This window comes from Schistocerca gregaria, chromosome 3, assembly GCF_023897955.1.
Source record: "Schistocerca gregaria isolate iqSchGreg1 chromosome 3, iqSchGreg1.2, whole genome shotgun sequence".
Lineage (NCBI taxonomy): Eukaryota > Metazoa > Arthropoda > Insecta > Orthoptera > Acrididae > Schistocerca > Schistocerca gregaria.
In genome coordinates, this window is record NC_064922.1 from 746833051 (window position 1) to 746861009 (window position 27959).

General features: G+C 39.6%; 1 protein-coding gene across 3 annotated transcripts in view; it reads right to left on the bottom strand.

Moving 5' to 3' along the window:
• The window catches only part of LOC126353868 (methionine--tRNA ligase, mitochondrial-like), a 112081-nt gene that overhangs the window by 26472 nt on the left and 57650 nt on the right, over positions 1 to 27959 (bottom strand). For all 3 annotated transcript variants that reach the window (XM_050003048.1, XM_050003046.1, XM_050003047.1), the window contains exons 4-5: positions 8649 to 8901; positions 6117 to 6328 (exon numbers count right to left, since the gene is read on the bottom strand). In XM_050003048.1, the coding sequence (XP_049859005.1) occupies positions 6117 to 6328; positions 8649 to 8901 (465 nt within the window). The remainder of the gene's footprint in view (positions 1 to 6116; positions 6329 to 8648; positions 8902 to 27959) is intronic.

The following is a 27959-nucleotide window of genomic DNA, read 5'->3' on the forward strand; positions in this document are numbered from 1 at the left end:
GCAAGGACTGGGTACCAAAATGAGAGGTGACTAAAAATGAGCCAATAGCATTGCTGAAATGTGTGAGGTTTCCAATGTTTGGGTTACGCACCTCCTGAAATACCATGAGATTCTCTAAAACTGAAATCCTGAGACGGGTAATACCTGAAAAAATACTTCAGTGTGTGCATTAAATCTCCTAGCAGGAGAAATGGTTGCGGGAGTTGTATTATAATGTATTTGGTATTAAGTACAGAAATCATAATGTAATCTGTTATCCTGCATGAATTTCAATATAACTGCTTGGAGGTGTGTAACTAGGTATAGCAGAGAGGTGGTATGTGTTGCTTACAAACACAACTATCCCTCCTTTAGCCCACTCCTAAACCAGATCACCCATGTAGTGGAGGGTATACGCCTTAGCAAAGGGGCTACAGTGAGTTTAAAATTGTCCTGAACCTATCAATATTCTACTGTGACATGAGGGCCAGTTTAATGACGAGGCTTATTTTTTGTGTTTCCCCTTATCCTTCCATCAGGTTGGGTACTAAACAAGATGGTGGACTGGATGAAGAATGAAGTGGTTCTGTCAGACAAATTTAACAGTCTAACAAAGAGATAGAGGGGCTGGCCAGTACTTACCTCAGCTCAGTACAGCTGATAGATACACAAAAAACAACCAAAAATTTACGTTCCTAGCTTTAGGAATAAATGTTCCTTCATCAGGGGGGAGAGAGGGGAAAGAAAGGGAAGAAGGGAAAATGGATTTAGTTACTCACAACCCAGGTTATGAAGCAACAGGGAAAGGAAAACAGTGAGGGTAGCAAGGATGGAGGCATGGTTGTCAGAGGGAAGCCTAAGTTATTCTACTTTAGGTACTGTGCCAGCTTCAAACCAAAGAGGATGCATACAGAAGTAAAGAGGTATATAGTATGAAGATGTAGGATGAAAAGATGCAAGAATGGCTAAAGAGGAAAGGGAAAGAGGAGAAGACTGAAGAGTAAATGGGAGTGAGGTTGTTTAACGTAGGTTCAGCCCAGGGGGATGGCGGGATGAAAGGATGTGTTGGAGTGCAAGTTCCCATCTCCGCAGTTCAGAGGGACTGGTGTTGGGTGGGAGAAGCCAAATGGCACATACGGTGTAGCAGGTTCCTAGGATTATGCTGGAGGGCATGCTCCGCTACTGGGTATTGGACATCTCCTAGACGGACAGTTCGTCTGTGTCCGTTCATGTGCTCAGCCAGTTTAGTTGTTGTCATACCAATGTAAAAGGCTGTGCAGTTGCAGGCATGTCAGCTGATAAATGACATGTGTAGTTTCACACGTGGCCCTGCCTTCAATTGTGTTATGTTTTACCAGTAGTGGGGCTGGAGTAGGTGGTTGTGGGGGAATGCATGGGGCAGGTTTTGCAGCGGGGTCTGTTACAGGGGTAGGAACCGCTGGGTAGAGAAGGTAGTCTGGGAATATTGTAGGGTTTAACAAGGATGGTACGGAGGTTAGGGGGGCGACGAAAGGCAACTCTGGGTGGTGTGGGGAGAATTTTGTCAAGGGATGATCTCATTTCAGGGGTTGACTTGAGAAAGTCATATCCCTGGCGGAGTAATTTATTGATGTATTCGAGGCCAGGATAATATTGGGTGAAAAGGGGGATGCTTCTGTGTGGTCTGAGGGTAGGAACATTGTTGTTGGACGGGGAGGAATGTATTGCTCGGGAGATCTGTTTGTGGACAAGGTCTGCAGGATAGTTGCGGGAGAGGAAAGCACTGGTCAGGTTACTGGTGTAATTGTTGAGGGATTTGTCACTGGAGCAGATACGTTTGCCATGAATATCTAGGCTGTATGGAAGGGAGCGTTTGATGTGGAATGGATGGCAGCTATCAAAGTGAAGGTACTGTTGTTTGTTTGTGGGTTTGATATGGACAGAGGTGCGGATGTGAGCTTCAACAAGATGAAGGTCTGGGTTTTGGAGAAGGACCAGGTGAAATTCAGATTCGAAAAGGACTTGAAGTTATGGAGGAAATTAAGGAGTGTTTCTTCACCATGAGTCCAGACCACAAAGATGTCATCTATAAACCTATACCAGGCCAGGGGAAGCAGCTGTTGGGTCTTCAGGAAAGCCTCCTCCATGCAGCCCATGAAGAGGTTGGCATAGGACGGAGCCATCCTGGTTCCCATGGCAGTTCCCCTGATTTGTTTGTAGGTCTGGCCTTCAAAAGTGAAGTAATTATGGGTGAGGATGAAGTTGGTAAGTGTAATCAGGAACGAGGTTTTTGGAAGATCTTCAGGTGGGTGTTGGGTGAGGTAGTGCTCAAGGGCAGAGATACCATGGGTGTGTGGGATGTTTGTGTAAAGGGATGTAGCATTTATTTCTATTTTTTACCCCTTGCTTACCTTTTGGCGACCAGGGTGTGGATTTCATTATTATACAGACACTAGTAGATTTATCTTTATCTGTTCTTGGTGTAAGCCCGGTTTGCTGTGCATGATTCACTACATGGTACTTGCTTAATCACTTTAATTTTCTTTATTAACCTCTTCTCCATGTAAAAGGAAAAACTTGACTGCAGATTGGGTGGCTTCCACAAAATTAATGAGGGCCGATTTGTACATGTGATGCCCAGGCTCATTGGTAGCTTACCAACAATTTCAAAAGCTGCCTGACCTTTAAATACTAGACCAGTCTGTCCATATATTAACATTTAAGTCACATTAAAGGCTTTAGTATGCTGAGCTGGACTTTTATATGGATAAACCCAAATGTCATGCTTGCAGGAAGAACAGGTAATACAAGTCCAAACAAATCTAGCTGACTTCCATTTTCCACGGCCTTTTAACATGATTCTTCTTTCTTTCTTTTTAGTTCATCTGTGTCCAGGTCTACTATATCTCTGCAATTCACAGCACCTTTGGTAAAATTTAGGGTTTTGTGCAACTCTATCACGACTGGGTACTCACCAAGTAACTTCACATTCTGTAGCAGAGTTGCTTGATGTTAGGTAGCAATTTCCACTAGCAGTGACCCATTTCAGACACACTTCACTGATTTCAGGGTTTTTATTCCACCACACAAACCCTCCTGAATGTAGAAAGGTGGCAACTTCCCTCCAATGCACCTTCTTCTCTCTTAACATCTCTCTTGATAATCAAAAACAAACTCGGGCTACTGATCTGTTACTGTTAACTACTAACTTCCTTGACCATATGTTACTGGGGGACTGAACCCACAACTTCTCTTAATATGTTGGATATAAGTACTACACTACAATCCAGTTGAAGTGCTGGAAGATTTTTATTGGACATAACATGTTTTCTTCACAAGCAGCCAGAGATATTCATGTCCACCAAAATATGAGGCCCATTTGCCCATTTATCTGGGCAAACCTTACACAACTGGGATGCACCAGGCAGCCCAGTTGTTGTTGTCTAGTGATAATTTTGCCTCAACAGCCATCCATTTCAGCACACAGCACACCTTTAGATCTTCTGGGCAATTACGCCAGTATTTCCATTTCCTGTGAATACAGTTTTCCACCATCATGCCACACACTGGTCACTGAGTACAGAGCTTATAGTTATAAAAAACTGGTGGCATTCACCAGGACCACCTCAAGAAGCCTGTGTTTGCCAAACCCATACACAGTCAATACTGGCTGAGATCTCTAAGTGCTCCCCATTTACCAAACACAGGGGGCACATTTGATTTATCAAATGTCAATGTGGCACACATTGCCCCAACACAAATGATGATGTACACAGTCACAAGTGCAACACAAATAATAAATTAATGTCTTTTTTCCTTTTTGTTTTAAAGAAGTTTTATGTATATTATACCAGAATGCTGCTATTTTTTGAAGCTTTATTCAGGAGTTATTCAGTTAGGCAATAAGCTTATTTTAGTTGCATTGCCATTTCCAAGCAATCTGCAATTATATATTGCTATTATTAGTATATGTGACTTTTACATTATGTATCTAATTGGTTTTGTAACAGCGTGTTGAGTACTTACTTCCATGTATCATCATTCTGCATATTGTATTTGTAGCTAAGATTGAGTTGTTTTTGTTTGTCTATAACTTTTTTTCTCTAAAGTAAAAGCTATTGTCCAGTAATATTGGTTGAAATTTTCATTTTCTATAATCTGACAGCATTACCTGATAGGAGTCAAATGTTGTATGGTTAAATGTTAATCTTATTATCTATGGAATTGTGTAGTGGTTATAGAGTCCTTGTCAAGGCTTGTGTGAGTAGTCTCTGCTTATCATGTTATCTATTACCACGTTCTACAATTCTGACAGAATTTTCAATAACATTTTCACACTTATGTTCAATTTGTTCATTTATGATTTGTGTATGTGTGTGTGTGTGTGTGTGTGTGTGTGTGCGCGCGCGCGTGTGTGTTTCTTCTTCTAAAAGGATCATTACTGGGTCTTTGGCTATTATATATATGATTTTCATTGCATGGGCAAACTGGTTAACATTATGGTCCTCTATTTTCAAATGGCAGAAAAATGGAAGGACTTTGTATTCTTGATATCTGATCACAAAATTTCATCCTGTTTGGCCTACACAGAATTTTTCAGTCATTACAATCGATTTTCTGGGTATGTTTTTATTACTGGCATGGTTTTGTGTTTTTATGTTGAGTACAGTACGGTATGCAAATCTCACTATAGTATTTTTTACCGAGTTTGAAAATTCCAATCCACAATAGGGAACTGAAGCATTTTACTCTCAAAAATATTCTACAAGGAACTGATGGCAGAATAACGCCTGCTTCAAATTGTAGAGGTAAGGCAGTTCTTTCATCATGACAATTATTAACTACCTTGGTCAAAGACAAAATTAATTTGTCACAAATTATTTTTACACTTCACCTAACAACAATTCTGCCGACACATTATTATTGCCAACTCTTGGTCATGCTAAAGGGTACTGTATGTTGCTAGACGGGAGGTGAGATCCTGTGAACTTATATCAGTTCCCAATACATACCAACTTCAGCTACACATCCATTTTAACAACATGTATACATGATAGTTTCAGCTAAACATCCATTAACAACATATTCTACTGAGAGCTTGAGTGCGTAGGAACTTCAGAAAGTAAGTTACACATTTCGTCCAATGCAAAGACCACTGCACAACAAGAATGGTGCATTGTCAGTACATGGTCCAGATGGGTTTCCTGCAAACACAGTCCAGTTGTAGAACAAATAACAGGTGCATCACAATGTGCAACAGAAATAGCATGGCAGCTGGTAACATACTCCAAAGTTTCAGTATGTGGAACAGAATGATCCTTGTCTGCAGCTTGTGGTCTAGCGGGTAGTGTAGCTGCTTCTAGAGTGTTGAGTCTTGAGTAAAATTCCAGGTCGAGCCGGAGATTTTTTCTTCACTCGGGGACTGGGTGCCTATGTTGTCCCAATCACTTCTTTTCATTTTCATTGACATGCAAGTCAACAAAGTGCTGTCAAATAGAAAGACTCACCACTCACCGAACTATCCCAAAGGGGGTCTTTCAGACAATAATGCCATATTATCATTTCTGTACGATTTTTGAGGGCAAAATGTCTAACTTTCACACAGCTTCACTGTGAAATCCTGATGGTGTACAGACCAAATGCAATTTCATGTCCAGCCACAGTGAAACAGTGTCAGCAATTAGACAAAGGTTTGGGTGATGCCTATCAGTAAGTCCAGGTCTTGGGCCTTGCAGTTTTTATTTCTTTGGCAAACTGAACATATAAATCTAGGGGAAAGATTTTCCAACAATGAAGTCATTCACACAGTGGTTCTTTAGTAGGTCCAGATGGAGAAGCTGATTTCAATCATTGCACAGAATTGAACAATTGGTAGAGTGTTCTGACTGTTGCGTACAGGAACATGGTAACTATGCTTACAAATAGTATCATATATGATGTGTCACTTTGAAGTGTATTATTTTAATTTCCTCGACACATATCACCAGAAAATATTACACAGAGTACACCAGCCTGAGAAAGAGAAACCACAAAGTAGAAAAATTTTTGACTGCTTAAATGCAGTAATTACTTCTAGAATCAAGTGACAAATTATCACAGATGTTGCAACAATGTTATTTTGACACATAAAACAAACACTGTACAATAATATAACTTACTTCCATCAGAATGTGGCACTCCTTCCCTGAGCAACAGGTATCGCACTCCACATGAAGTGAAGTCGTGAATTAGTGCAGCAGGATCAACCACATTTTGTCGAGACTTCGACATCTTCTCACCATCAACAGTCCAATGTGAATGACAGAGTAATGTGCGTGGTGGCTGAATACCAGCAGCAATGAGGAATGCTGGCCAGTAGACACCATGAAACCTGCAGGTCAGGTTGGACTGTGGAGGAAAACATTTATGACAAATTCAAGTTACAGAGCTAAAACCAGTAGTGACAAAGGCTTTCAATTTTTTCTTGTTTTTGTAAACATACAGGGAATAATGCACAAAAGAAATTCCAGAAACTTGACTTACAAAGTTCTTAACAGTCTTACAAACCTATCATGCTTAGTAGTTCTTATGTTAAAGTAGAGATTTAAGATTGACTTGATAGCAGGCAACTAATTATGATTGTATTACAAAATTTATATGCATTGAATCAAATTTTTGCAAAATAACTATATATGCAAAAGTGTTCAGTTCCACAAGGGTTCTCAAATCTTTCAACTTCTTATTTCACTGCTATGAGGGATTAATATTGTTGCTTACGCTTTCCTGGAAAGAAAGCTTGTTGCATACTTCATTTTATAAGATGCGATTTCAATTACAGGTCAAGAGCTCTCAACGAAACAAGAGAGAAATTATAAGCTAACACAAGAAGCTTTTACTACAGGAGGAAGAGATTACCGTTTAATGTCCTGTTGATAGCGAGATCATTAGAGACTGAGCACCAGCTCGGATTGGGGAAGGATATTGGCCATGCCCTTTCAAAGGAACCATCTTGGTTCTTGCCTGAAGCGATTTAGGGAAATCTCGGAGAACCTAAATCTGAATTGCTAGATGCGGATTTGAACTGTCATCCTCCCAAATGTGAATCCAGTGTGCTAATCACTGTGCCACCTCGCTTGGTACTTTCACTACAATTTAACTCTTTGGCTGATGCAAGATATGCTTGTTTTATGATGTGTTGAGCACCATGACATTATCGCACAATCCAGGTACCTGGACTAAGTAAGTGCCTTGTGATTGGGCTGCTTCCTGATGCTGACGTATCTACACGTCATACATTACCCTCAGCTGGATATTTAATGCAGTGTAACCCTGAATTTTGTCACTGCTGAGAGTAAATAAATACTTAGGTATAAAAATTATTGAAACGCTTATTTTCTGACTCTGGAGCTTCTCTGGAGATGAGTTACACTATCAGCAAAACCAAAGAGTTGTTCGATTGTTTCTTCACTACGAACTGCAATTTTTCCAACATGATCTGACATGAGTTTAGCAGTCCATTGTTGTTGTGTTGATTACAATTCACCGCAGTAGTTATCTGCTTCTTCTCCATACTATTCCCATATTGTTCTACACTGTACTGTCAACAGCAGTTAAGAGGATGTTTCTGTATTGTGCATTTTTGGTAGTACTTGATTTGGTGTATATTATAGTGTTTAATTGTCTGGGAGGAACAGAGGCCATTAAAACTATGATTTACTGCAGTATCTTCCTCTAGCCAAAAATATTACATTATATTGTATGGTGATGAGCTAGACTCCTAAGATTGCTGCAGTTTTAGTGTAAATGTATTAGTTTCATCAGTGGCAGGGACGCAGTTAATATTCCACTTGCTACCATTGAAGTGCTATGTCAAGATTTTGAAGTTTTTGCAATTCCTGAGAGAAACTTGATAAGAAAAAGTCTACTGAAAACAAGCACAAACTTAAGCTTAAGAAACTGCATATATCTCCTCTGTATTGGGGTAGTCAATTACTTTCAGCATTTAACAGGTAACCACAAAGTGCACAGAATGTCTGTGAATCCTTCACATTGTCTTTACCTTGTAAGCATCACAAACATAAAATCATTTTATGAAGCATTTTTGAGGAAAGTATAAGTTGAACTAAAACCAATTTTGATAAATTTCAAAAGGTTTGGTCTGGTATTGATAAATCAATCTCTCTGCTTCACAGTATACTTATTTTGTCATAAAGTCTGTTGTAAATAATCCACTGCAGTTCAAAAGGAGCAATGACATATATAATTATACTACCAGACAGAAAAATGACACTCATTAGTCCACAATAAGTTTGTCTTTAGCACAAAAAAATGATGCACAATGCCGCAACCAAAATTTTTGATCAGTTCTCAAGTGGTATAAAATGTCTGACACACAGCACAGTACGATTTGAAAATAAACTGAAAACGTTTCCCTCAAAAGCTCCTCTTATTCTGCAGTAGAATTTCTATTCTAATGTTTAAAAGGTGGTGAGTAGGTATTACTAATTCATATCTACATACTTTTTATAAAAATCTTATAAATTTTCAGCATGTAGCCATATTTACAAATTAATTTTTGATATGAATGTAAGATTACTGTTTCCACATCATTACAATTTTTCACGCAAAATTATCAATGGAACATGAATCAAACAAAACTAACTAACTACACATCTGCTAACACAACCATTCATCCCTCATCAGTTACTTACTTCAGTATGTCTTTCCCAACAACCTGCACATCTGGCGGCCAAGCGAAGTCATGTTCAGGATAACCCGCAACAGTGAGATAGTTTACAAGGGCATCTAGCCAAACATAAACTGTATGATTAGGGTCATCTGGTACAGGTATGCCCCATGGAACACGTTCCCTTGGGCGAGAAACAGAGAGATCTTGCAGCACTGAACCTTCATGGACCATTTTTTCCAGTTGTTTTCTGAATTTGGAGGGATGTACAGAATTTTCTGTGAAAATAAAATATTTGAACTGTAGTAAGTTAACAATTCAGCACAAATTAAATCAACATAATCATTTAAGACTGATTATGCCTTTCAGCATTCAGTCTGGAGCATAGTCCCCTTATAAAATTCCTCCATGTTCCCCTAATCAGTACTAACATTAGTGCCTCTTCTGATGTTAAACCTATTACTTCAAAATCATTCTTAACCGAATACAAGTACCTTCTCCTTGGTCTGCCTCGACTCCTCCTAATCTCTACTGCTGAACCCATGAGTTTCTTGGGTAACCTTGCTTCTCCCATGCGTGTAACATGACCCCACCTTCCTCATTGTGGACACCCTCCTGCCATTGTTCCCTTCTACTAGTACCTGCAATCATCCTAGCTACTTTCATATCCATAACCTCAAACTTGTTGATAAGGTAACCTGAATCCACCCATACAACAAAGTTGGTCGAAAGATTGAACAATGCACAGATAACTTAGTCTTGGTACTGACTTCCTTCTTGCAGAAGAGACTAGATTGTAGCTGAGCGCTCACTCCATTAGCTTTGCTACACCTCGCTTCCAGTTCTTTCACTATGTTGCCATCCTGTGAGAATATGCATCCTAAGTACTTGAAACCGTCCACCTGTTCTAACTTTGTTCCTCCTATTTGGCACTCAATCCGTTTATATTTATTTCCCACTGACATTAGTTTCGTTTTGGAAATGCTAATCTTCATACCATAGTCCTTACATTTCTGATCTAGCTCTGAAATATTATTTTGCAAACTTTCAATCGAATCTGCCATCACAACTAAGTCATCCACATACGCAAGACTGCTTATTTTGTGTTCACATATCTTAATCTCACCCAGCCAGTCTATTGTTTTCAACATATGATCCATAAATAATATGAACAACAATGGAGAAAGGTTGCAGCTTTGTCTTACCCCTGAAACTACTCTGAACCATGAACTCAATTTACCGTCAACTCTAACTGCTGCCTGACTATCCACGTAAAGACCTTTAATTGCTTGCAAAAGTTTGCCTCCTATTCCATAATCTCGTAGAACAGACAATAACTTCCTCCTAGGAACCCGGTCATATGCCTTTTCTAGATCTATAAAACATAGATACAATTCCCTGTTCCACTCATAACACTTCTCCATAATTTGCTGTAAGCTAAAGGTCTGGTTCTGACAACCTCTAAAAGGCCTAAACCCACACTGATTTTCATCTAATTGGTCCTCAACTAATACTCGCACTTTCCTTTCAACAATACCTGAGAAGATTTTACCCACAACGCTGATTAAAGAGATACCTCTGTAGCTGTTACAATCTTTTCTGTTTCCATGTTTAAAGATTGGCGTGATTACTACTTTTGTCCAGTCTGATGGAACCTGTCCCGACTCCCAGGCCACTTCAATTATCCTGTGTAGCCATTTAAGACCTGACATTCCACTGTATTTGATGAGTTCTGACTTAATTTCATCCACCCCAGCTGCTTTATTGCACTGCAATCTATTGACCATTTTCTCCACTTCCTCAAATGTGATCCTACTTCCATCATCATTCCTATCCCATTCTACCTCGAAATCTGAAACATTGCTGATCGTATTTTCACCTAATTGAGGAACTTTTCAAAATATTCCCTCCATCTGCCCAAGGCACCCACAGGATTCACCAGCAGTTTTCCTAACCTGTCCAAAATACTTGTCATTTCTTTCCTACCTCCCTTTCGATTACTGCTAATTACACTCCAGAACGGTTTTCCAGCTGCTTGACCCATAGTCTCCAACCTGTTTCCAAAGTCTTCCCAAGATCTCTTCTTGGATGCTGCAATTATCTGTTTGGCTTTGTTTCTTTCTTCAACATAACATTCTCTGTCTACCTGAGTTCTAGTATGTAGCCATTTTTGATACGCCTTCTTTTTCCTTTTACAGGCTCCCTTGACTGTGTCATTCCACCAAGCTGTTTGCTTCATCCTACTTTTGCACGCTACTGTTCCAAGACATTCTTTAGCCACTTCTAGTACTGTGTCCCTGTACCTTGTCCATTCCTTTTCCAATGACTAATTGACTACATTCTACTAACTGGTACCTTCTGAGATCGCTGTTATGTACTTGTGCCTGATTTCCTTATCCTGAAGTTTCTCCACTCTTATCCTCCTACATATGGACCTTACCTCCTGCACTTTCAGCCTCACAATCCCAATTTCACTGCAGATGCACTGATCAGTGTCATCAAAGAATCACCCGAATACATGTGTGTCCCTCACAGCCTTCCTGAATTCTTGATCTGTTATTATAAAGTCAATGACAGATTTGGTTCCCCTGCCTTCCCAAGTATACCGGTGAATGTTCTTATGTTTAAAAAAGGAGTTTGTGATTACTAAGCCCATACTGGCACAGAAATCCAAGAGTTGTTTCCTGTTCCTGTTGGCCTCCATATCCTCTCCAAATTTACCCATAACCTTTCCACACCCTTCTGTTCGATTTCCAATCCTGGCGTTAAAATCACCCATGAGTAGAACACTTTCCTTGTCCTTTACTCTAACAACTACATCACTGAGTGCCTCATAAAAACTATTCATCTTATCTTGATCTGTCCCTTCACAACGCGAACATACTGACACAATCCTAATTTTCTTGCTAGACACTGTCAAATCTATCCCCATCAGTCGTTCGTTTACATACCTTACTGCAACTACGCTGGGTTCCATTTCTTTCCTGATGTAAAGCCCTACAGCCCTTTGTGCTATTCCAGCTTTGACTCCTGACAGGTAGACCTTGTATTCTCCCACTTCCTCTTCTTTCTCACCCCTTACCCGAATGTCACTAATAGCTAAATCATCCAGCCCCATCTTACTTGCAGCCTCTGCCAGCTCTACCTTCTTTCCAGAGTAGCGCCCATTGATATTAATAGCACTCCATCTCATTACCATTTGTCTGCCAAGTTGTATCTTAGGAGTCCCTGGTTTGTCAGTTAGAGGTGGGACTCCGTCACCTCCAAAGGTCCGAGGCATTTTGCTCTGATTGTTGTCAGCATCATATTTAAAGTACCAGGGAAGCACGTTGCCAGCCTTACTTGCCCAGAGTCCCATTGGGTTTTACCCATAGTGGTTGAGGGACTAACCGGTGGATTTGGTAGCCTTTGCCGTATGAGCACAAAGGTGACCACGACTCAGAATATGTCCGAGATGCCCAGCCTTATTCCAAAGTAACTGGTATCCCGACTGTTGGGACCACTTACTTGGCCACTCATACGTTGCCCGTGGTTCATGAACTAGGACACAACTACCGCAACCCACACCATGAACCACGCACAAATTAAATATTAGATTAAATATTCTTAAAATGTAAACTGATGCAATGTATAATGCTTAAATCTTTCACACTATGTACATCAAATCAAAGTAAAGTCTTTTTACTGTAAATGTACAATCTCCAAAATTGCAGGTACATGTTTGCAGTCGTGATGTCAAGCTACTGATGAAATGGAGTATCACATAGTAATCCATTTTCAACAGCACTGGAAATGTTGCAGCTGCTGAATAATAACTACTATTATTATTATTATCATCATCATCATCATCATCATCATCTTTATGACCACCCAAATAAATGGCGGTAGAGTGAGGCCACATTTTTTGTAAGGGCTGCTGCAAGGATATGAAGAGAGTGCTGAGCAAACCACATATCTGGCAGACATAATAACTGATGAAATAATCAACACAATGACATAAATATGTTAATGGAAAGTCCTGGTAGAATACAGATAATTTAATAGCAAACTTAACAAATCACCAAATAGTATTGGCATTGGATCATTGACAGACACTTAAAAAAGAAAAAAAGGACTAAAAGCTTTACAGCTTTCAGAGGAATCCTTTTCTGAGCTCGAGTATGTATTGAGGTGTTGACATACTGAGATGTCGGGTGTTCTGTCAGATATGAGCATCACCCATGCACAATATTTCAAAAATTTGACTCATTTTCCACATTAGGTGCTATCTGAGACCAATAATCAATAGTGGAACAGGTCCAACCTTTATACCTACTGCCTTGTCCTACCATGGTCAGTTCTAGGTGCTATGACTACATTCCTTTCCCACTAGAGGTCTTCTGAGAACAGGTAGGACCTGTTCCAGTGAACTAATAGTGTCAGGTAGCACCTGATGAATACAGCAAGTCACGTTGTTGAAATATTGCACTTGAATGACACTGATACCTGACTGAACAACCAATGCCTCAAAATATCAGCAAGACAGTAGCTACAATTTCTAACTAGTTACCACAGGCAGTTATCTATCACGTGATCATATCTAAGCAGCATTTACTGATGTTGAAAGTCAAATCTGAGTAAATTTTTAAGGCATCATTTCACAGTGGATGAAATGTTGATTCATTACTTCCAGACCGTGAGCAAGGAATAGCCAAAGACAGGATTCACCTTCGAGAAGAGTACCAAACATACTGAAAATTCTTTCAGCACTAAAAAGGTTATGATATTATATTTTAGGACGTTAATGGTATGTTTTTTACCAGCTAACTGGAAATGGAGATGTGAGAATTGCACATCTATATTTTCTCACTCTCATCACTGGAAGCCAAATACTTCATAGTGAAAGCAACAAAACTTTGCGGCAAGGCTCCGAGACACAGGCAAGTATATTACAGAATAGCTTTCTTCGCTGCAAGATGCAGACACTTTTAGAGACATACTTTAGTCTGTCCAGTAGTGATGTGAATACTCCCTGGTGATGGTCTGCCTTTGTGAAAGTAGATTCGGAGCACTACACCATGTGAATACCATGTAGCTGTAGCCATAGCTTCTCCCAAAGATAGAACTGTTTGTGCTTTCTTTTTTGTTTTATAACATACTATTTCGACTGCTCCTTCATCTCTGGCGTGTAGTGATGAATCCTCATTTCACTTACTGTTAAGAAACATTAGAGAAACTCACTGGAATTGTGTTTTAATAAGCATGGACACTTTTAGGCACTATTCATAACAGTGTAATGTGACAGCGGAGACCACGTATTGTAGTATATGATACATTTCATTCAAAAACATCCTAAATACTGTAACTCTGTTACACAACTGCTGTACAACATTAGAAACAATGTTTTATTTACACAAGAAAATTTGTAGTAAGATGGAACAAGACACTGGAGGTATGTGATCAACTTGTAAACAGTTTTTACTTTAATGGTCTTCCGTATGACTTCGAACACTTTTTTTTTTCTTTTTTTTTTTTTTTTTTTCACAAAATGATAATGCTTTAGCACTGGAGTCACCACTATTGTAACAAAGCAGAATACCAATTTAAAGGATGTATCAAAATGAATGAACCGGTTTTAAGGCATTGTAGCATTTATTACGTTAAACTTGCAATTGTAAATAATACACCAAATGAAAGAGCAACTCAAATAGTTTTGTTTGTATACCTGTGCACAATGGGAAGAGTATGGAATGACAAAGAGAGACTGAAAAACATGTTGAACAAGTGCTGGTCTTTCAGGCTTAGCCCCAAGAAATATCACTGTGGAAAGTTTATGGGTATTTCTTTTTCGGTGAATTAACTGCAACTGAAGTTTCTTATCTTGATATGCTCCAGCCATGGCCCATGCCTCAATGGGAAGAAGCTGAACAACACATCTTTATTTGGGACCAAGATGCTGCGCCGCCTCACTAGGAAACTCAGTATGCGACTAGTTAAGCGACGTTGTATCTGACCGGTGGATTGGGCACAAGGGGCTGGTGGAGACAGCATTTAAAACATGGCCTCCACGTTCACACACAATCTGACATGATCATGAGTCTGTGCTTCTGACACCAGCTGATCAATTTGACTTTAGAGACAGTGTCATTCCAACAGTTACTCCTAACACATTGATCAAGGTTTCGGAACAACTTGCCTATCGACTCATGTTTGATCACTGTTCACACTGAATAATTGTAAGAAAAACTGTTTGTGTTTCTCTTTCATTTGGTGTATTATTTATAATTGTAAGGTGAATGTAATGTGTGCTACAAAGCCTTAAAACTCGTATATTTATTTTGAAACACCCTGTATTTTTAATGAATATTTACATGTTTCAATATTAACTGTTAAAGAGATTTATTTCATGAAATTCAGAATGGAAAGCTTTGCATTTTATAAAACAATCAATTAAAATATATTTTTATTTTCTGCTGACCATGCACAAATGTTTTACCATTATAATTTAAATGAACTAATAATTTTAACAAAACCATAGCGACCTAAAGCTCTAGCAGCATGGAAAGCTGCCCAGAACCGTAAACAGGTTGCAGCCACGGTCTGTCCTCCAGACAATGTCCCTGCCAAAACTGCAGTTCAGCAGATGCTGGCACTTCCATACCACACCCATCTGTCAATGACCTGGGAGTAGAATAGCCTTCAGAAAGCTTCAGCAGTTTGAACAACTGTCACATCAACAACAACCAGATCCAGATCATCGGCCTCTTTCCAAAAGCTGCCAGGCAACACAAAAACACAGCTCTTCCATGAACTCAGAGCTGGACTGCAGTATTTAAACCCACAGGTCCAATCCCCCATCAATTAGTGCAGCTGGGCCCAACTTCGATGCACAGCCTATGCCAGTTGTCACTGCACTTCTGACACAGTTAAGTTGGCCATCTCCAGGTCGTGAAGTAGCGACTGCCATCTGACTACATGAGCCTAGAGAAAACAACACTTCCCACTACCTCCACAGTCCAGACCGAACCATGAGTTCCAGGCAACTCAGCAATGGCCATTGTCTGCTGCGGCTCTCCAGCCTGCAGTTCCATATTCACCACCCATGTAGTCCTGCTAGGCTCACCTGTAGCCCTGGCTAATACCTGGGTCATTGCCACCCACCATCCGCTAGCCGCTTGCTGCACATGCATGATTGTTAACAAAGGGCTTTGGTAACACACTGGCTGACTACATCGTCTACACCTCCATCCACCTCAAGGAGAGAATTACTTGCCCACACCTTCCCAAAGCAACAATCTGTTACATTTGCTATCAGAACAACTGTTGGAGGCTGTAACGGTGGACCAACAGAGGGCAGAACTGAAGATGATGCAGCAGCAGTGGCAATTAGCACAAGTTTTCAAATAAGTGCCAACGTTAAGTTGTTGTCTGGGTCTATCAGGTCTATGGTGAGAAAGTAACAACCCAGGAGGTGATTCAGCATTTGCTGGATAAGGCAGGTAAAGTTTAAGCTGATAATAAGGCTTTCCATAAGAAAGAAGATCGGCTAAAGGGTGAAAGAAGAGAAAAGTCAACTTCTAGCATGTCTCCACCCTTCTTCGAAGTTAGTACTGCCTTATTGGTGACTCCATTTACAAATAAATCTGAGGAAGATGTTTTTTATCTGTTTTGATAGTTTACATGCATCCGCAAAGTTAGGTAATTGGAGTAGCAAACAGTTGCTGATTGTGGGTTGTTTTAAAAAAAGTAGAGGACGCTAGAGCATATGTAATGCACAATGGGATGTTGTGGGATGCTCAGTCCCTTGCACCTCCAGTATGGACTAGTAAATCATTACAGAACGAAGATACTTCTAGGTATTATAGTTAACAACCTACCTGAATAGTACAAAAACAAGAATTGGTAAAAGGTTTTGTAGACCAGGACAGTCTGTCATCTTAACTGCACTAAAGGGAAAGATGTAGCATCTGAACAGAAGTAATAGAGTGTACAAAAAGATTGCTGGAGAATAAGTGATATTATTTAACCCAGCGAGACCATTGTTCAGCTACATCAGTATTGCAGCACAGAATTCCCACGAGAAACTATACTGGTAACCCCATTATCTACAACCATTGATGGAGGAGTTTATTGATCAACAGCTCCAGGACTGACTTACAGAAGAAAGCGCCAGCACCTGACCATCGCCAGTAGTCATCAAGCCAAAGAAATTCTCAGATGGTAAGAAGACTTTCAGACTTTGCTGTGATTATAGGTATGTAAATTAGGTAACATCTAATGCAAACTCCATGCCAAACATTACAGGGACATAATCAAATCTGGGGCAATGTTGTCATTTTACCACCTTTGATTTTCTTGTGCAAAATAGAGACGATAGCGTGGCACTACTGTACACAGTTAAGGAAGAGACCTTTATTCGCATGCGTGAATTTTGTTCCCACATTCTAGCCCATCAGTCACTTCCTGTCGGTCACTGAGTGAGGTGTTACACAACATGTTTGTTGGGTTACCGATTCTCTCAAGGTGACTGAACGTGTTGGGCAAAGATACAGCATCAAATTTTGTCAAAAGCTTGGTGATTCTCAAAGTGAAACAATTCATAAGATTCAGCAGGTGTTTGGAGAAGATGCAATGGGTGTAACACAAATTAAGGAGTGGTTCAACTGATTCAAAAATGGCCGCACATCAACAGAATGTGACCAGCATTCTGGCAGGCCCCAAATTGCTCGGAGTGCAGCTGTTGTTGAGAGGGTGCAAAATTTGGTGATGGCAGATTGTCATTTGAAAGTGCGAGAGATTGCCCAAGAGGTTGGAGTGAGTAAAGATTCTGCATCTGCATGATGATTTGAACATGCACCGAGAGGCTGCAAAATTCGTGCCCAAGCTATTGTCACAAGAACAAAAAGACCTCCATTTTGACATTGCACAGGACCTTCTGGTCCAACACTGATCTTGGGTTTCTGAACACCGTGATAACTGGAGATATGTCATGGCTGTACGGGTACAACCCAGAAAGAAAAAGACAGTCATTGCAATGGAAACATCGCAAGTCTCCAAGGCCAAAGAAAGTAGGGCAGTTACAAAGCAAAATAAAGGTGATGCTGACTGTCTGTAGAATTGTGCTTTACGAATATGCACCAGAAAGGCAAACAGTGACAAAGGAGTAATATCAAAATATTCTCCGATGACTGTGACTCAGTTCAGCACAGAAGACCAGACATGTGGATGGGGAAAAACTGGCAACTGCATCACAACAACGCCCCTGCACATTCATCCCACTGTATCCAAAATTTCTTGGTAGAATGTGGAAGTACAGCCATTCACCTAACTCCCTACTCTCCAAACATGACTCCTTGTGACTTCTGGTTGCTTCCAAAATTGAAGACATTACTGAAAGGACCTCGTTTTGAGAGTAGAGAAGAGATAATGTGGAACATGACGATAGAGCTGAATGCCATTCCAAAAGACTTCCAGAGGTGTTTCCGGCAGAGGAATGATCAGTGGGCTAAGTGTGTGTGCAAGCACAAGGGGCCTACTTTTAAGGGGATTATGGTCCCAACCCCGTCAGGTATCCAAAATATTTTTTCTGGCCGTAGATCGGAAACTTTTTAGACAGCCCTCCTACACGTTAATTATAATTAATAATTTTTCACTTTACTTGGCCATTATCAACATTAGGAAACAGTGGTAGAGGTTATTGTTTATCAATGGTCATTGAAATTTGGAACACCAGAAACGGTAAAACTAACCCAAGCACTAACTTTATGTCAGAGTTCTCGAGGTAATTATGCCGACTAGTACACAGAAAGAAGTTATGAACTAGTGCACCAGAGCTGCAAGTGAATGGCAGAAATGAAAGGGTTCACAAGACAGTGGGGAAAATGTTAAGTTATGATGTAAATAGAACACATGATAGTTGGGACACGTTTTTACCCTTTGTTGTGCTCTACGAGGATTTTTGGCCAAAAAATGCCCTCCCCTTTCAAATCATGCCAACCTACTCTGGAAAAGGGTATACCCTTCACTCAAAATTTTGCTAAAAAGTTACAAAGTGTCCAGTGTCAGGTTAAAAATATGAAGACAAAGACTCTAGAACAAGAAGAAGGCACTCACAACAAAAAAGTGAAATTGTATAAGCACTGCATCGGACAGTGGGTAATGCTATCTAGCCTTACATGCTGTAAGGAAAAACTAAAATGTTATTTAGCTTTGTCAAGCACCTTACCACGTAGTCGAGGTGACAACTCTAGTTAATGTCAAACTACAACTTCCAATCTGAAGTATGGTGGTACATGTGGGAAAACTTCGTCCTTTCCAGGGTAAACGGGATGCAATGGCCAAATTACCAGGATCTCCTACCAAAGACGAAAGGAAGTGGTTAAAGAAAGGGAGGTTGAGCTAGGCACGTGGAGCAGGGTGTACCTGCAGTTGTTCTGTCACATTCATATGGCTTAAGATGACAGGGTGATCTCGCAAGCTAATTTTTGTGTTTTCTGATTAGTTATTAGTGACATCTGTGAGTATATAATATGTTACGTCTATGTTTGTGTTGCTTTTATGAGAGGGGCTCACACCAAATATTCTTGTTTACGTAATAGGCTGAAAAAATTTAATGTGTAATTTATTTGTGGAGTTAATGGAATCTTAGCACATCTAATTTGGTTTCGAAGGAAAAGAGTGATATTACTGCAGTACATTTATTCTTTTGTTAAGTATATGGTTAGTGTAGAAATAGTAGCGCAGACTTGTAACAGGAAGGGAGTTGACACTAAATAAGAGAGAGTGTTTTTATGGGTGTCACACTTTGGTGTTTGGGTTAAGGATTCTTTTAATGGAGGTTATCTAGGTCAGTTTAATAATTGAAGCTGATGAGGAATTTGAGTAACTTCTATTGTCCACCATGGGGTACTGCAGTGCTGAGCCAGGCAATCTACTGTCTGCTGCACAAACTGCATACACACAGCCCTAACTTAAGTGAATACACACTGTTTCACTCCAAGAAGCTTTTGACTGAATGAAGGAAGGATATTACCAGTGAAACTGAATTCTTTCAAAAGTTAGGGTCAGGCTGGCCATTCTCAGTACCAAAATCAATTGCTGTCATTTGTACTTGCTGTGAACAAGGTCATTTCAGCAGTACACAGTGAACAGCTGGAGGGGAAGGGAAGCTGATAAATGGGACATGATGCAACATACTTTCTGGTTACCTGCCACCATCAGCAGAACTATTACCCTAAACACCAATTACTTAGACAGTCTGTCAGACCTACTCTTCAGGATCCTATCAAAGAAAAACCTAACCAACTTAAATGTCATGCTAGGCCTAATCCTCCTTGCTTCTTTGGCCCACAGGATAGCAACATAAAATGGTCACATGACGGTGGAACACCTGCTCTATCATGTGAAAAATATCAAACTGAACACCATCACTGACAATGCTTGTCTAATTCCGATAATAATAAGTGTTGTATACTACAACCTCAGAAGTACTAAACTAAGCTAAACTCCGTCCGAACATGCCTTGAAGGTCCAACAGTACTGACCAACTGCAGTGTCATCCTCAGTCCACAAGTGTATCTGAGTGCATATGTTGAGGGACATGCTGTCAGCACACTGCTCTCCCAGCTGTTGTCAATTTTCATGACCAGAGCCGCTACTTCCCAATCAAGCAGCTCCTCAATTGGTCTCACAAAGGCTGAGTGAACCCCTCTTAGCAACAGCACTCTCCAGACTGGATGTCACCCATCCAAGTGCTAGCCAAGCCACACAGGGCTTAACTTCAGTGATCTGAAAGGAACCAGTGTTACCACTGGGGCAAGACCATTGGCACTTCCAAACGTAGTGTTGTCCACATCCCACCCTTACCTTTCTCCAATCTACAGGTCCATCATAACCATGTCAGCACCAGTGAAGAAGTGACTCAGCCAAAGTGAGTAAGTGCAGTTGCGAAAAAGGGAAAAAAACAAAAGTGGGGCTAGAAACTCCCACATTAGATAGTGTACAACAAATCATTGTCAAGATTCTTTATAAGGGCTGACGTTATGCCAAAATATTTCCATTGTTAATGTTAGTTGTTGTGAAAATCATCGTTAAAAGTCTGTTTGAGAAGTTGGAATCATACAGATTTATACAGCTGTAATCAAAAAGCTGTAAGTGGAAAAATTACAGACCAATGAATAATGATATTGTGCCATGTATAACGCCACAGGCAGAAGATGTACTTTGTTGGTGCCGCACGTTTTAGTGATTTTGACTGAGATAAACTCATGCTGCAATGTTCCAGCATGCTAGTGTAGAAGTGTGCACAAAAAGAGTTAAGTGATAAATCCATGTAGTAGGTACGTTTATACAAATTTTTGAGAACAGTACGCCTATCCTCACTGAAAACAATCTTCCACTAAATTTCATTGTACATTTATGTGCAGCATAGGTCACCTCTTAAAAGTTTTGGATTCTTACAAACCTATATTTTTGTAAATTGGATATGTATGTTATTTCGCAGAATTTGTTGTTCACAATTCTGCCAATGAACACATCATCCCTGGATTTTTTATTGTGTATCAATGCAAATAAAAGTGCAGTTCTTAGAATTTTTGGAAGCTACCATGGTCCACTGCATAATCTACAAGTCCTTAAAGAGTAGTAGCTCTATACGTTATCTGCATTTATCTGTTTTCGAGTTTGCTAGTAACTATAATTAACTTCATAATGTTTTAGGAAACTAGTAATTTTTACAACAGGTTTTCATGTTGCCTTAATAGAAATCTTGTTCTGTGTATTTGCTTCAATTCTTATAGGGAATTACAAACTTTTTGGCTCAACAGATTAAAAGATAATTAGTGGACGTAATTTAAAGTTATTTGTTCACTGACTTGTACTACACTGCATCAGCCAAAATGCAATCCCACTGTGAATGTCGTTCTCAAACACGGAATGAGTTTGATTACATTTGCACTGACCACAGTCAAATGATTGGCAGCTGCTGTGGAATAGTGTGTTCAAAAAGCTCCCAAGAGTCTTATACCTGTGATACTGGCATGAGAGGGAAATCAGATACTATCCTCTCCTGTGGATCCTGTCTCCTCTGCAGAAAATACAAGATCTGTCACTACTCATCCACTTGACTGTGAGTGGTTTGTCAGTGGTGGATCTAGGCATATTGTACAGGGTGGATGGGGAGTTGGGGACCAGGGAGGACTCATGTACCAATCCTCCTAAGCAAAAAGCCTGATTTTACTATTAATATTGTCTGCAATGGTCCCAAAACACTTAAATGGGGCTCACCTGAAATTACTTCTACATCTGATGACTCTCCATCAAAGATAACATGCTGTGTTCTCTCTACCAAAAATCCCTCAATCCAGTCACAAATTTCACTTGATACCCCATATGTTCACACTTTTGACAATAAGCGAAGGTGCGGAACTGAGTCAAATGCTTTTCAGAAATCATGAAACACTGCATCTATCTGGCTGCCTTGTCCAAAGTTTTCAGTATGTCATCTGAGAAAAGTGTGAGTCGGATTTCACGTGATTGATGTTTTCAGAAAACCAAGCTGGTTGGCATTGTGGAGGTCATTCTGTTTGAGGTACTTCATTATGTTTGGCCGCAGAATATGTTCTAAGATTCTGTGAATCACTTCTACTACCTTTCTTGTAGACGAGTGTGACCTGTGCCTTTTTCCAAGAACTGGGCATGGTTTTTTTTGTTTGAGATCCATGATAGATTATAGTGAGAAGAGGAGCTAACTCAGCCACATATTCAGTATAGAATCTTACAGGGATTCTGTCAGGGCCTGGAGCTTTGTTCAGTTTTAATGAATTCCTGTTCCTCAATATCACTGACACTAATACTTATTTCCTTTATCTTTTCTGTTGTACGATGATTAAATTGGGCAAATCTCCTGGGTTTTCCTTTGTAAAGGAACATTTGAAAAAGGAGTTAAGCACTTCAACTTTAACCTTTGCAACCCTTAATTTCAGTTACTGTCTCATTCGCTAGGGACTGTACACTAACTTCGGTGCCACTCACAGCCGGGTCAATCCAAATAAATATTAAGTTGGTTGCTTGACCATTTTTAAATAATTTAATTCTTTTTATATGTAATTATCCAACAATTGAGAAGTTCAAAACAGTTTTTAAAAAAAAAATTCACCTTTACTGAATGGCGGCCATTTTCGTTTCTAAGTACCTGACAATGTTCCACTTCAGAGACATCAGCAAAAATATGAATATCTCTGCACTGGGTTAAGTTACAACATTGCAATTGACATGATGTTTTTAGAAAAGTGTCCTATTCAACAATGTCTATTACACAACCCCCCCACCCCCCCATGAACCATGGACCTTGCCGTTGGTGGAGAGGCTTGCGTACCTCAGCGATACAGATAGCCCTACCGTAGGTGCAACCACAACGGAGGGGTATCTGTTGAGAGGCCAGACAAACGTGTGGTTCCTGAAGAGGGGCAGCAGCCTTTTCAGTAGTTGCAAGGGCAACAGTTTGGATGATTGACTGATCTGGCCTTGTAACAATAACCAAAATGGTTTTGCTGTGCTGGTACTGCGAACGGCTGAAAGCAAGGGGAAACTACAGGCGTAATTTTTCCCGAGAACATGCAGCTTTACTGTATGATAAAATGATGATGGCGTCCTCTTGGGTAAAATATTCGGGAGGTAAAATAGTCCCCCATTCGGATCTCCGGGCGGGGACTACTAAAGAGGATGTCGTTATCATGAGAAAGAAAACTGGCGTTCTACGGATCGGAGTGTGGAATGTCAGATCCCTTAATCGGGCAGGTAGGTTAGAAAATTTAAAAAGGGAAATGGATAGGTTAAAGTTAGATGTAGTGGGAATTAGTGAAGTTCGGTGGCAGGGGGAACAAGACTTCTGGTCAGGTGAATACAGGGTTATAAACACAAAATCAAATAGGAGTAATGCAGGAGTAGGTTTAATAATGAATAGGAAAATAGGAATGCGGGTAAGCTACTACAAACAGCATAGTGAATGCATTATTGTGGCCAAGATAGATACGAAGCCCACACCTACTACAGTAGTACAAGTTTATATGCCAACTAGCTCTGCAGATGACGAGGAAATTGAAGAAATGTATGATGAAATAAAAGAAGTTATTCAGATAGTGAAGGGAGACAAAAATTTAATAATCATGGGTGACTGGAATTCGAGTGTAGGAAAAGGGAGAGAAGGAAACACAGTAGGTGAATATGGATTGGGGCTAAGAAATGAAAGAGGATGCCGCCTGGTAGAATTTTGCACAGAGCACAACTTAATCATAGCTAACACTTGGTTTAAGAATCACGAAAGAAGGTTGTATACATGGAAGAACCCTGGAGATACTAAAAGCTATGAGATAGATTATATAATGGTAAGACAGAGATTTAGGAACCAGGTTTTAAATTGTAAGACATTTCCAGGGGCAGATGTGGACTCTGACCACAATCTATTGATTATGACTTGTAGATTAAAACTGAAGAAACTGCAAAAAGGTGGGAATTTAAGGACATGGGCTCTGGATAAGCTGAAAGAACCAGAGGTTGTACAGAGTTACAAGCAGAGCATAAGGGAACAATTGACAGGAATGGGGGAAAGAAACACAGTAGAAGAAGAATGGGTAGCTTTGAGCGATGAAGTAGTGAAGGCAGCAGAGGATCAAGTAGGTAAAAAGACGAGGGCTAGTAGAAATCCTTGGGTAACAGAAGAAATATTAAATTTAATTGATGAAAGGAGAAAAATATAAAAATGCAGTAAATGAAGCAGACAAAAAGGAATACAAACGTCTCAAAAATGAGGTCGACAGGAAGTGCAAAATGGCTAAGCAGGGATGGCTAGAGGACAAATGTAAGGATGTAGAGGCTTATCTGACTAGGGGTACGATAGATACTGCCTACAGGAAAATTAAAGAGACCTTTGGAGAAAGGAGAACCACTTGCATGAATATCAAGAGCTTTGATGGAAACCCAGTTCTAAGCAAAGAAGGGAAAGCAGAAGGGTGGAAGGAGTATATAGAGGGTCTATACAAGGGCAATGAACTTGAGGACAATATTATGGAAATGGAAGAGGATGTAGATGAAGATGAAATGGGAGATATGATATTGCGTGAAGAGTTTGACAGAGCACTGAAAGACCTGAGTCGAAGCAAGGCCCCCGGAGTAGACAACATTCCATTGGAACTACTGACGGCCTTGAGAGAGCCAGGCCTGACAAAACTCTACCATCTGGTGAGCAAGATGTATGAAACAGGCGAAATACCCTCAGACTTCAAGAAGAATATAATAATTCCAATCCCAAAGAAAGCAGGTGTTGACAGATGTGAAAATTACCGAACTATCAATTTAATAAGTCACAGCTGCAAAATACTAACACGAATTCTTTACAGACGAATGGAAAAACTAGTAGAAGCCGACCCCGGGGAAGATCAGTTTGGATTCCGTAGAAATGTTGGAACACGTGAGGCAATACTGACCTTACGACTTACCTTAGAAGAAAGGTTAAGGAAAGGCAAACCTACATATCTAGCATTTGTAGACTTAGAGAAAGCTTTTGACAATTTTGACTGGAATACTCTCTTTCAAATTCTAAAAGTGGCAGGGGTAAAATACAGGGTGCGAAAGGCTATTTACAATTTGTACAGAAACCAGATGGCAGTTACAAGAGTCGAGGGACATGAAAAGGAAGCAGTGGTTGGGAAGGGAGTAAGACAGGGTTGTAGCCTCTCCCTGATGTTATTCAATCTGTATATTGAGCAAGCAGTAAAGGAAACAAAAGAAAAATTCGGAGTAGGTATTAAAATCCATGGAGAAGAAATAAAAACTTTGAGGTTTGCCGATGACATTGTAATTCTATCAGAGACAGCGAAGGACTTGGAAGAGCAGTTGAATGGAATGGACAGTGTCTTAAAAGGAGGATATAAGATGAACATCAACAAAAGCAAAATGAGGATAATGGAATGTAGTCAGATCAAATCGGGTGATGCTGAGGGAATTAGATTAGGAAATGAGACACTTAAAGTAGTGAAGGAGTTTTGCTATTTGGGGAGCAAAATAACTGATGATGGTCGAAGTAGAGAGGATATAAAATGTAGACTGGCAATGGCAAGGAAAGCGTTTCTGAAGAAGAGAAATTTGTTAACATCGAGTATAGATTTAAGTGTCAGGAAGTTATTTCTGAAAGTATTTGTATGGAGTGTAGCCATGTATGGAAGTGAAACATGGACGATAAATAGTTTGGACAAGAAGAGAATAGAAGCTTTCGAAATGTAGTGCTACAGAAGAATGCTGAAGATTAGATGGGTAGATCACATAACTAATGAGGAAGTATTGAATAGGATTGGGGAGAAGAGTAGTTTGTGGCACAACTTGACTAAAAGAAGGGATCGGTTGGTAGGACATGTTCTGAGGCATCAAGGGATCGCAAATTTAGCATTGGAGGGCCAGCGTGGAGGGTAAAAATCGTAGAGGGAGACCAAGAGATGAATACACTAAGCAGATTCTGAAGGATGTAGGTTGCAGTAGGTACTGGGAGATGAAGAAGCTTGCACAGGATAGAGTAGCATGGAGAGCTGCATCAAACCAGTCTCAGGACTGAAGACCGCAACAACAACAACAACAACAACAACATATTACACAAAATACCCAAAATTCAAAAATACCCAGTCCAAATGATCTCCAAAGTTAGGTATCCAAATTTTCAAAAATCCACTTTTTAGGCCCAAAAATAACAAACAAGGAGTGATTTATGGGAGTGTATTTTTTTCCTGTAGTTAAATATCATACTCTACTAGCCCTATAGAGAGCAAGAACACAAATGTTTCCTTAATTTTTTATCAATTATTGAAATCTGAACATTTTAATTTTTTTGAAAGTTTGTTGTTAGCTATCTCAGATGGGACTGAATATAAAAATATGATTTTTGCACAGTTTGTACACCTATATGATAGCAATTTACTGTAAAATTTGCAACATTGATATCTTACTGTGAACAAAGATACAAATTTTTGAAAATGAGGAGTAATTCACATTACTCTACAACTGATCTTATGACTGTTGCCTATTCATGTGTGATACTGGTGGGCTATAATCAATTATTATTGAAGTAATGTACTGAATTACACACAAAAATGGAAACATCACTGAAATTAACATTTATTTTGACATACTTATAATAAATAGTTTCAATTAACATCCTTCGAGATGCGACTGTTTCTAAGCCTGGTGGTGAATGTTAAAAACACTTATTTCTTCAGACAGCTTCTGTGATATACAATAAGACCTCCCAGTTGCTGTGGTAAGTTCAAGCACTGAAAGTTGTCTTAAAACATTTTTCATTGGTATCCAAACTTTGTCACTAGTAGATTTCTTGAACGATGTTCTTGGGCCAGCAGGGTGGTAAAAATGCAGAAAAACATTATTGTTTTCCAAACTTATTCTTTCAACTTCTGCAAGCCACCACTATCCATCATACACACATGCCACTAAGTCATTCAACATTAAAGACAGAGATATAATTTTACTGACACAATGATCCTCATAAATTTCGGTTTCTGATGTTACATAGTATCGAACTAAGTTTTCAACAATGCCAAGGAATTTGTGGAAATGTGTTGTTCCTTTTATTGCTATATAGTTTTCAAATCTGGTTTGAAGGGTTGTTTTCATATGCAGACCCATTTCTTCTTTCTTGGTCAGAAAATAGGTAATGCCTTTAATATTATCTTTGCAAAAGACATAAATGTCCTGTACTATGAGAATTTGGTCTGTGATTGGTCTTTGTAGGCTGACTTTACTTCCTTCAGGTTTTTTTGTACCTCCTATTCCATCACATAATGTGGTAAGATGCAAAAAAGTGCCATTCAGCCTCCAACCCAAAGTCTACTTTGTGGTTGCACAGATTTGAAAAATTCTTTTTGTTCTTATACTGACTACTACTTCCATCTGAAAAGTATATCTGCTACCCAGCCTTGGGAAAATTTTCTTTTATGTAATTCACTACATACTTTTGAAACACATGTGCAGCCAAAGCATTGTGCTCCAAGTAGTCGTTTAGAATGCAAATTGAAGAATTGCAAACTTCATTTTTCTCATTTTTAAAGTAGAGAATAAATGGATGCACTGTTGTCTGGTCATTGACCCAGTAGTACCCTTGTATTGCATCTTGAATCACTAATGTAAAATTTTCTGCAAAATCAGCTAGCACTATGCATTCAGTTTCATGATGATGTGCTTTTTGTCCTTCAAAAACTTACTTTGGATTTTTGAAACTTAGTGGTGACTTTTGAGTTTTTCTAAGTTATCAGTTAAATATTCCAAGTACTTTTCCTGAGGTTTAACCACTGTTCATTTC